Here is an 11,011-nt window from a genome sequence, read left to right as displayed (position 1 = left end):
CTCTCAGTAATCCATCGGCCGCCACCTTTTGTACTGATTCCGCACTCGATAGTACTACTTTCCGCCTTCTTTGGGTGCGATAGCCTTGGGCTCTGGTACATAGTCGAAAGTTCCTCCCATGTTCAACAACCAGACTTCGCCAGGGTTCGACGGGACCTTCTCTCCCCATAAGAAGTTGTGGGGGAAGCCCATATCGAACGGCACAGCTCCTTCGATCTCCTGAATTTCTTCATCGGAGAGATCCAGGGCTAATGCTTCGATGTTTTGCTTCAGATGATCGACAGTGCGACCGCCAACGATGGGGAAGACGTAAGGTGTCTTTTGCATGACATAAGCCAAAGCAACACTCGTGATGATTGTCCCTTTGCTGTTGGCGATCTTTTCCAGCACCTGACTGATCTTGATTTGCGCTTCGCTAGCCTGAACTTTGCGGCCCTCCTGGGACTTGCGTTGCTCTTCCGTCTTGAAAGCCTGTTTCCAAGTTAGTCGTTGTCTTCTCTGGTCAGTTAACATTGAGTTAGGAGCACTCACGCCACCGCCGAGCGCGCCCCAGGGTGCCAAGCTCATTCCTAATATGGTGTCAGAAGTTATTTTCCAATCTCGCTATAAAGACGCTGCAAACCTTCAGCCTTGGTCATGGGAATGATCTCTCGCTCGAAGTCTCGTGAGGCAGCAGACCATCGACCTTGATATACGGAGAATTGGCGTAGTCCATGATTTCTGGCGTATTCATTGGCCTTGCTAATGAGGAGGTTAGACCAGCTCCTTTGATGGGGATGATTCCTGATAGAATTTACCTGACGATCCAAGCCGGGGTATCACTGATGCCGAGAAAGAGGACCTTGCCGGTGATGACGAGGTTGTTGAGAGACTGCATCAGCTCCGGAATAGAAGTAGAATAGTCCCACCAGTGGACGTAGAGCTGCTCTGTGTAAGTGACATCGCTTGAAAGATAAGAGACAAAGCTGCTCACGAGGTCAATGTAGTCGGTCTTCAGCTTGCGTAAGCTTGCCTCTACAGAGGTATGCAAGCTCTTGGATCCGTTGCCGGTGAAGTTGGCCATGATGCCCGGCGCGTTGGGGCCCGCTTGGAAGTTTGTGGTATACTTGGTTGCAATGACTGTCTCCATTTCAGATACAGCTCCCACTGGGCTAGATGCTCAAACCTACCCATTTGGTCACGAACGCCTCTTTTCTTCATCCATTCGCCAATCCACTCTTCGGACTCTTCGAATTGGTAGTTGTTGGCGGTGTCGATGAAGTTGCCCCCCTGCTCATGAAAGAAGTCGAGGATCTCTTCGACAGTCTTTTGATCGCAAGTACCCATGTATCCCTTCCTGTCAAACTTCTTAGAAAAGGATGTCTGAGACAGGTTTCTTCAAAGTAATCTTACCAGGCGTCGCCAAAGTTCATGGCGCCCAAACACAGAGGGCTCACGCGAACGGAAGCCGTCGGAGAGAGAATGCGGTAACGAGCCAAGGGGCTCTTGGGCGGAGCTGCCATAGGTAGGGCCGACATGATGATAGGTATTGTGAGATGTATGAGGAAGTAAGTCGAATGCAGCCCAGAATGAAGAGAATTTAGGATAAATTCAGGTCGTCAGGTCGGTCAGAATACGAATTTGCGAGCTGACTGAGGTGGGATTTATATCTCTCCAAGAGTGAGACTCAGAGGAGGAAGGCGGGGGATCAACTAATACCGACCGCTCTTTCCCCTCCGGACGAAACGGGACGTACGACAGGCAACATGACAGGACGGCAGGCAGGCCCCCCTCAGTTGGCAGGGCAGACTGTAAGGTAGGTAGATCAAGGCACAGATGATCTCATTGTAAGGTAGCTCTTCCAGTCTCTTCAGACGCCGTCAGTCCAATTGGATATGTGGATGTTTAGAGTTAGCTCCTGCGCCAGTCTCCAAGTCCGTGATGCTCCAGCCGAAGTGCCATGCATTAGGACCCTGCGCGAGTCCCGCATCCCACCTTAGCTCACACTAGAGATGCTTTGTGCCTAATCACCAGTCTTAAACCCGACGATTCGCACTACCGGTTGCGAGCTGCAGGTGCCGGGCGTACTGATGTCAAGCAATCGGACCAAATGAAGTCTCCAGTGACTTGCAGGTCTGCCCTGTGGACTTACAAGATGACTGAGAGCTGACGGTACATTTTCTTCTCCGACGGCAGATGACGATTGGAAATCGAAACCTCCCTTTCTGTCTTCACTCTACCTGACCTCAAGACTGCCCACGAGTTCAAAGCATCGCACAAAGCAGCGTGTCTAGTGAGCCTGGTTTTTATTCGTTGGGTCATGATTTGCGCTAGGCTTGCTGCATGAAGTAGAACAGATGATCAGCGGCGGACAAGATGACAATACAGCTTCTGAGATCATTCGAATTCGAGAGCTTCTAGAAACAGGAGTGGATGGATTTCACGATATGGGCGATTAGAGCTGCTTTCTGCCGAGTGGAAGCTGGCGTTCGGGTTCGGGTTCGGTTCTCCTGCATGTCTGCTCAGATAATGACTAAGACGCCAAGCTCGAGGGCGGAACGGATCAACTCCTTTTCCTCTTCATCCCAATCCAGCCCGCCGGGACACCAGTCAGCGGGCAAAAAGCGTCTGCATAAGGTAAGATACCTTAGCAAAGGCCGAGGGTGGTACGACAGTGGGCGTAAATGTGACAAGGGTCCTTCAACTTTTGACTGACAGTCTCAACGACCCATTGGCAACCACGTCCGACATTGCGACAGCCCCCCTTCGAGCGATTGACCTCTTGCGACTACGAAATGATCCGATAGTCAAGTCGCGAACGATCATGGCAATTGTCGAGCTTGCACGATGTCTGCCCCCGCCCCCGTTCCCTCGAAAGCCGCGATTCATGCACTTCGAGGTCTTCTCTTTGGGACTTCTTGCTCTCTCGTCCTCTTAGCGGAAGAGCGTCGCCAGCGAATCAAGATAGCACGATCAGCAGTCGAGAATGGCAGAAGACTGAAGTCTTTGAAACGATACAGCACCAGTGGCGTCGCTGCTCTCGAGGCTCTCCAGGAAGAGGTCGCCACTGACCCAAATTTCGTCAGCTGGCCAACACGGTCTCGGAGTCGCGACTCCTCACACGAACACGGCAGATTGGTGTTCGATAGCTCATATCTGGATCAACACGTCAACGAAACCAGCCCAGACGCACGACGCCCAACAAGGGCAGCAAGCGAACGAGATCTTCCACAAAAGACGATAGACAAGCGAGAGACAACGCAAAAGAGTGGCCGGCCGACCTTGAACGCTACGCAAAGACATAGGCATGATCCCTTTGTGTCCCGTTTCTCATCCGCAACCCCTGCGATACAGGACTTGTCTGCTCGAGACTGCGTTTCAAGGTCGTGTGGAAACCAACCAAATGGAGGGCCAGCACAAAAGAACGCCATTGATCTGGCGGTAGAACGTGTATTAAGCAACCACCATGGTGTTATTTCTCAGACTGCTGGGTTAGAGGAACTGCTTCGCAACTCGACGTCTATACGGCGCGAAAATGACATACCACCCGCCGCCCTGAATCTTGTTGCTCGAGCCTATCGGTTTGTGGACCAGTCAAAAATGCTGCCTGAATGGTTTTCGGAATTGTCTTCGCTGCTATCAAAAGCTTGCTCCCGGTGGAGCGATTTTGGAAGTGCCGGAAAGATACTGGAATTTGCGGTCCATCACAAAGTGGCCACTGAGAACGACGCGCTGGCGGAGTGTGTTCTTGAGTTTGCCACATCCCTCGTCTCGCCAACGACGCACCAACCTCAAAATGACGAAACTGCCACCGAACGATTACAAGCAGCGGCAAGGCTGTATGTTAGCAACTTGCTGTTGCCGCCGCTGGAGAAATCGAAAATACGGTCTGGCTACGTGAAAGTGGGCAAGGACTTGATCAGTCAAGCCTTGGCAGAGGAGGATGCGCGCCCTATTGACGTTGTCCAAATCTTTCAACAAGTTTCTATTTGGAGTTTCGACAAGCTTGGAACCATGGTCTGGTTCATGAGGCAACTCTTCGAGCATCAGCAGCATGCACTGGCCATCGACACATTTATCGGAATCTTCGCCAAGTTAAAAAAGACCTCTACATACTCTAAGCGTCTCTGCATGGACGTTGTCAACTCAGTCGTTGCAACTGGAGGCTACCAGTGTCGCGAAGTTCTTCAGATATTCAACCTGCTGAGGGAGCGCGATGGATGGGACGTGCCATGGAAATGGTTGGAAGACTTCATCTGGGTGAGTTGGAAGTCGACACGCAATTTCACGGAGACGCTTCAGCTTTTTGAAGACGCAAGGGATCACGATTTTTACGGTATCCAAGACACTCTCGAAATTCGATCGAGGATGGTGCGAGTCTGCATCGAGGCTAAACAAGCCGAGAGAGCAGATTTGCTCATGGAGGAACTTATATCTATATACCCAAAAGCTCAAACTGATATCAAGATACTCGGCCAATTCACCCTTCAAAACGCCAAGCAGGGGAATTGGTTCGGAGTCTTCAGCGAATTTGAGGCGATGAAGACAGTGCAAACGGCCAACCCTAACAACGAACGGCACTTTCGTCGCGTATTTGCGGCCGTACTAGAAACGTATGCGAAGACTCACACTTGGGGCGAGGTCGAGACTTTCATGGAAACGTACATCTCGGAATTCGGATTAGGCCTTGACCGCCACCTGGTCACATTCATTGCCGACAGACATGCAAAATGTCGCGACACGCAGGCGCTGAAGCGATGGCTGGTATTCTGTATGGATTCCGGCTACACCGCCGACGGCAAATTCTGGACCGCAATGTTGGTCAGTTGCCGCAGAAACTGGAAGTATAACGATAAACAGCTGTCCGACCTGTACCATGCCATGAAAGGTGCTGGCATTAGCACCGCCTTCCCTGGCCTCGATCAATGTTACAAAAACCTGACGAATACCACAAGCCCCCGGGCCAAACAAGTCCGGTTGAGAGCTTACATGGCAAGCCCTGCCCACGAGGTGGGTGCCTTCGAATCCATGAGAGCGGATGCACAGATTGGGAGGTGGAATAGTGTGCTGGCTCTTTATAAGCGTGCGCTGCACAACGGCATGGGTCACACGAGTCGTTGTCTTAAGTTGGCAGTCAGAGCTGTCGTTGAAACCGAAGGCCCTCGAAGTAGACAGGCCATGGCACTCCTGAGTAGTGCGCAGTCTGAAGGTTGCGACACCAACGAGGCCATGTATCCCATCGTCCACGGCCAACTCGCCGAAATCGAAGAGCGCCGCGCCGGGATGGCGGGTGAAGACGGCCGAAGTATGGTCTACCCTGAGATCAAGGCCGTCTTCGACGACCTCCGCCTCAAGGATATCCACATCGACGACGGCTTGTTCAATCGCGCCGCTCGCATCTGCGAGAAACTGCGCAACTACCGGGAGATGGTCCAATTCTGCATTATCGCGGCCGAAGTCAACGGTCGCGGTGACCTCTGCTACAGCGTCTACAACTTCAATAACCTCCTCGCCGCCTACGTGATCCGACACGAGTATGGCAAGGTGCGCTGGCTGCTCGCCGAGCTCATGAAACGCGAGTACCGCACCTCCAAGGAGGTCAGGTACCGCCTCTACTGGGCGGTGCAGTACCTCCGGAAGAGCGCCGAGGCCGACAAGGACGAGGCGCTCATCCAGTCCGATAATGAAATACTGGCCCTTGTCCACGAGGTCCGCACGGCCTTGAGAAAGGAGAACCTCGACCAGAAGGCAGAGGTTAAGAAGGTCCTCGTCGACGCCATGTCCCATGCCGCTTCTAAACCCAAGACCACCAGCAAGGCTGATAGTCTCGCACCGGCGGCCTTTGGACAAGAGCAAGAGCTGTCCACGATGAGCGAGGACGAAGACAACGGTACCGGTGCGTCTGCGCCTGCACCTGCTTCCGCACAGCCGACCCTGGTTAGGAGGGTTCAAAGCAAGCGCGAGGTGCCTGTGGACTCTTCGGCAAGGCCCAGGGGTTTGAACGGGGCCGAGTCGCAGCCAGGCAAGAAATCTTACTCGTGGAGATCGACTACACTTAGATAGAGATGACAGATTTGGGCGAGGGATGTTTGGGGGGGGGGGGGGGGGTCTGCGTTCCGAATGATGGTAACCCCCCTGTGTAAGATGCCACGCAACGTTGGAATTTATCAACACCAAGTGGCGTATAAACTATGTATTCACACAAATGTAAGCTTCACGGCGTCGATAGATATATGTACATGTAAACAATAGCCAACATAGAATGCATATTATCCATAAACCAAGGAGGCCAGTGACTACTTCAGTGCCTCTTGCACAAAAAATGTATCTCAAGAGGTGAACAGGTGATGCCGAACATTCACCCGGATCACAACGGCACACAGGAGTCCGAAAAATTGGTTAAATCCAAATTGGTATTTGCTCAGAGATGGGTTGGAACGGTAACGCGCCCGAGTGCAAAATAAAGCCTTGTAGAAACAGGCTCACCGGCCCCGCAAGAGGACCCGGCGTCGAAGCAAGAAAACTTCAACAGGAATATGGTACACGATGCTACTTTGGCGATTCCAGCCCGCAGAGCCCAACATACCACAGTGGGACTTGTCCTCTTTTCGTCTTTCTCCCTCCCATACTCCCGTTCTCTCCTACCACCAAGGGTACCGCCACAAGAGGTGGAGGGGGGCCCCTTTCTGGTGTCGGCGCACTCTGAAATGTCAACTTGCCGTCCTGCACGACAGATCCTCGCATCAACCTCTAGCCACTCTCACACCGGCGCACCTTCTGGCTCTCTAGCTAGTTCTGGTTACTCTTCTCGATTTCCCGTGTCGTGAACTGTGATAATAACGCCTCACCGCCCCCAAACTCGCCGGTCCCTAGTTAAAGCATGATGGAAATAGTCATCGCCAATCGTACCTGCAATCTGCCATGCAGTGAATGCCAGGGTAAACGCTCAGGATTCATCATCCGACCTCGCCGCCCCGCCAGTCTTCACTGAGGGTGATATACTGATAGCAATTTTTTTCGGCGCTGCTGTGTTTGGCCGATCTGCGAAGGTTTTCTTTCTCCTGACCATACTTGATGTCATTGATGCATTCGACCCCGCAGAACTACTGTTCCTGCGCTTGTTCTGCATCAGCTTCCCGAGCTCATCGTCATCATCTTCTTCGCGCCGTCTCTTCTCAGAAAGGCGTTCTGGCGGTGCGACCGAGGATGATTCACTGCTCGTATCGGAAGCGCCATCCGTTCCGTCTTGCTTTTCGCCAGACGTTGGCAGCACCTCAGGATCAGCGTTCTCATCCACCTCTTCATCCGAAGGGTAGTCGACCAGCGGTTTTGAGGCTAATGTTGACGCTGCTGAGCCATTTGTGGGCTGCACCTTATCAAAAGCCCTGCTCTCAGGTCCATCTTCGTCATCCGAGGTGTTGAAGTAATCCTCCTCGGCTTGATCTACGGCGATGTGTTCCATCATCCTCTGATTGGTGTTGGCGGCCGTCCGTCTTGCCAGATCCTCTTCTGATTCCGTGTAGAACTCGGCGGTGTGGCCCTGAGTCTGGTCGTAGAGTACTAGGACGTTGCGGAAAGTTTCCATGTAACTCAAATCGACTAGTCGTTCCCGATAGTTTTGGACGAGGAACTTGTTCATGGCCTTTCTGTGCTCTTGTCCGGTAACGAATACGAAAAACTCGACACAAGCGGAGCTGAGGAGGTTGTCCCGATGCATAGATTGGGAGACCATGTCAAGCAAGGGCTCCAAGATGCCATGTTCCATGATGAGTCGATCGTAAAACTCATCTTGCATTCCTGCTAGGTTACGGAAGAAGCGAATGGCAACTGGCATTTACGGTTAGCAAAGCACGAGATCGTTTGAAAAGCTAATGACTAACCTAGTCGTAGATACTTCTCCGGGCAGGCAAACAGCTGGGCAATTCGCCGAAGTAGATCTTGTTGGTGAACGAAGGGTCTGCATTTCCCTTGGTGTTGTCTGATGAAGAAGCAAAGTATTTCGATGAGATATGTGAACATTGAGGCTTGTTGCAATGGGAATGCCATGTTGGTGCGGCCTCGAAGATCGGTGAGGGGCCTGAAGAGCCTTATTGCTGATGAAGCATAGAAGTTGTCAAGGAGGTTGGCGTGCTGAGGATCTTGCATTGCCTGGGGCCGTCGGCCTGGGAATTCCCCATTGGCTTTCGCGAAAGCCTCCTGCGACTGGAGCGGAGGGCCCTGGTCAAGAAGGACTTTCAAGGCATCTGAAATCTGTGCCTTGACGCCAAGGTCGACTTCCACCAAAAGCAGATCAATGAGCGAATCTGTCAAGGGCGGTTGCCTTTCATGAAGTTGGCGATAAATGGTGCCTCTAATCATGTGCGGGTCGTGGTCTATCAGGGATACCAGAACGTCGGTAGCGCCCACCCGAACGCTCACATCAGGGTGACGCAGGCCAAAGTTGATGACCTGAAGCAGGCCGTGACCGATGAAGTTGTTGTAAAGAGTTTGGCGAGCCGGCGGCTGCAGATTCTTCGCAATGGCGCAACATTGCTGAATGAACAGAACAGCCTCCTTCTTCCGTCTCTGATCCGTTTGCGTTATCTTGAAGATGCCGAAAAGGTCACCAAGAAATTCTCCATTCCCTTGCAGATGCTGGACAATATCCACCTGGTTGAAGAAAATCAGAGAGTTGAGAACGGAAAAAGTGGGATCATCCAGTATGCGTGCCAGTACAACGTCCTTCAAGTACTGAAGTCGGTAGGTCTGATGGATTTTCCTCCTGATCTGGTCGTCCTGGATCGGTACGACCTCCTTGTACCGTCCTTGGTTATCTAGCCAGTGGCGGTGGTTGGCTTTGTGGCTCGGGAAATCGGGGTCGTATTCGAGAGCGCCTACGACGCCTAGAACGCAGTCGTCGGACACGGCATGTTCTATTATGGCGGTGTCGTTGAGAAGAATGACGGTCTTCATGATGTTGCAAAGTCGGTGCAAATCTGATAGGCTCTCGAGATCTTCGGCCATTTCGACCAAAGGAATCAGTTTGCCAATATAGTCCTCGCCCATGATGCACTTAGCCAGTGCGTCTCGTCCATTGACTGTCTGACTCATTATGCGCATGCTAGTCTCAATTTCCTGGAGATTCCCGATTTCGGCTGGTGGAAGGCTGATGGTGCTGGGCATTTCCATGGCTAGATCGTCGGAAAGACTATCGTCTGAATGGAAAACGTTAGACTGGGGTCGTCCAGAACGGTCCCCGTTAGCACGCGACTTACCGGCAGCGACCATGCCATTCTGGAAAGTCTGTTGCACGCTGTTGACGAATTTCCTATTGGAAAGAAAAGTGATGAGCAATGAACATCAATGGCGGATGTACGAAGCCAGCGCTTACCATATCAGTGCACAGCCATCCGCCTCCTGGAATGAGAGGGCCATATCGATGCCATTGCTGGGTTCTGTCCAGACAATGAGAGTCTCTGTTTTCAGGAGTCAGTCTATCTGCGCCGCACACTGAGATGCCGTGGGACTTGCCTTGCTGCTTCTGGAAGCCATCCTCTTTGCAAATTTTGGTCTCCAATAGAAGCCTATCGGGGTGGTCTTCTGATTCAACTATGACTCTAGGGTCTCCGCGCTGATCATCCGCCGTCTGACGAGCATCATTATGTTAGCATCAAGACTTTTGATATGTTGATAGAGGAGGCATCGACGGCGGAGAAGGCGAGGCCGCGACAATGTATAGGCGCGTGACAAGACATACCTGCATGAAAGCAGCGGTACAGAAGCCGGTGCCGCGATCGAACCAGTCATTGTTGCGCAGCTCATAGACCTTGACGCGTTTCTTGTCCGTCGCATGATGAGGCACGGGTTGTGCCATCATCAATGGTTCGGTGCCCCCCTCGATAGTGAGACGGGGGTAGCTAAGGATATCGGGAGCGAGGTCGAGGTGTTGTTGAAGGGAAAGCTCGGCGTCGGTCTGGGTGAGGATGGTGAGCGCCACTTTCCCGTCGTTCGGTCGCGCCTGGAATGGGGCGCGGCTCTCTAGCGAGAGGTCGGTCGGTCGGGGACGAGAAGTCTTGAGCTCGCTCGTGCGAGAAGATGTTTATCGTCGTCGATGAATGCGTGGCCACGAGATGTGCCCGGGTGACGTAGGGTCGAGATGATCAGGGAGCCATCAAAATGGGAGGGGGCGGTCGGGTCGCGCGATTGGCGGGTGCCGGGGATTTGAGCAACGCAAGGCACGGTATATGCGTTGGGGAGAAAGTAGGATGCTGCGGCTGACGCGACAGCGATAGCGGAGTGCAGGCGACAATGATAAGCAACGCGCTTGCACGGATGGAAGGCGGCGAGACTGAAGTTTGGATGTCGTCGACTGCGGCGTCGCGGCGCAAAATTTTTGGGTTGCGTGGGATGGCAGATGATGATGAGATGGAAGAACTTTGAGGCTGTATTCGGTCGGTCGGTCGGTCGGTTGGTCGGACAGAGGAGGCAAACTGGGGACTCTGGGACTGGGTGACTGGGTACGGGACTTGACTGGGCTGGCTGGTCTGGCACCTCTCACGCTGGGACGGAAACTGCGCGGACTGCTGTCGCTGGCACTGGGTGCAGGTGGGTGGCACCTCTGCGTACGGATACTGCGTGCTGCGTGGCCGTGTATGGTGGGACGGGACAGTCCAATGCGCGTGATTCCTTGAGCTGGCAGCTTTGCTGGTTGCTCGATCAGGCCCCACAAGTGCCCACTCACCGCACTGTGACCCTACCGCTCATCGCTCCCACTCGCCGCTTTCTGGTTCGGTACCCGCATCGCACTAGCCGATTGTGGACTCGACGCACCTACCACCTCGCACCCGCGACAACCACTGGGGCAGCGTGGGCGGGCAAGGTGGGAGGCTTGCGTCAACGTGCGGCTACTCGTCTAATTATCTGCTTTTGGTAGGCGCTCGCCTGCTGTTTATCGATTGGCGGGGTCAGATGACTAAACATCCCATCGGGCACCAAGCGACAGTCCACCTCATGTTTTTCAAGGTTCCCATACAAGGAGCCGTCAATCGTGGAT

General features: G+C 53.1%; 3 protein-coding genes across 3 annotated transcripts; 1 reads left to right on the top strand and 2 right to left on the bottom strand.

The window, feature by feature from the left end:
- Positions 1–54: 54 nt before the first annotated feature.
- CABS01_04523 (aldo/keto reductase) lies at positions 55–1,517 on the bottom strand (the record flags this gene model as incomplete). Its single annotated transcript, XM_060537894.1, has 6 exons — positions 55–471; positions 532–569; positions 623–741; positions 798–1,119; positions 1,170–1,336; positions 1,393–1,517. 6 exons carry the CDS (start codon positions 1,515–1,517, stop codon positions 55–57), a joined length of 1,188 nt encoding a protein of 395 aa, XP_060389556.1.
- Positions 1,518–2,826: 1,309 nt separating this feature from the next.
- CABS01_04522 (uncharacterized protein) lies at positions 2,827–6,042 on the top strand (the record flags this gene model as incomplete). The annotated part of the gene is made up of 1 exon (XM_060537893.1): positions 2,827–6,042. The coding sequence occupies one exon, from the start codon at positions 2,827–2,829 to the stop codon at positions 6,040–6,042; it is 3,216 nt and encodes a 1,071-aa protein (XP_060389555.1).
- An 883-nt stretch (positions 6,043–6,925) lies between these two features.
- On the bottom strand, positions 6,926–10,722 carry CABS01_04521 (uncharacterized protein; the record flags this gene model as incomplete). The annotated part of the gene is made up of 8 exons (XM_060537892.1): positions 6,926–7,806; positions 7,860–9,173; positions 9,234–9,286; positions 9,350–9,406; positions 9,468–9,604; positions 9,716–10,040; positions 10,480–10,596; positions 10,700–10,722. The coding sequence occupies 8 exons, from the start codon at positions 10,720–10,722 to the stop codon at positions 6,926–6,928; spliced, it is 2,907 nt and encodes a 968-aa protein (XP_060389554.1).
- Between the last annotated feature and the right edge of the window lie 289 nt (positions 10,723–11,011).

Source organism: Colletotrichum abscissum, assembly GCF_030869225.1.
Source record: "Colletotrichum abscissum strain IMI 504890 chromosome Unknown Scaffold_9.1, whole genome shotgun sequence".
Taxonomy (NCBI): Eukaryota; Fungi; Ascomycota; class Sordariomycetes; order Glomerellales; family Glomerellaceae; genus Colletotrichum; species Colletotrichum abscissum.
This window is presented reverse-complemented; position numbering and strand designations above follow the sequence as displayed.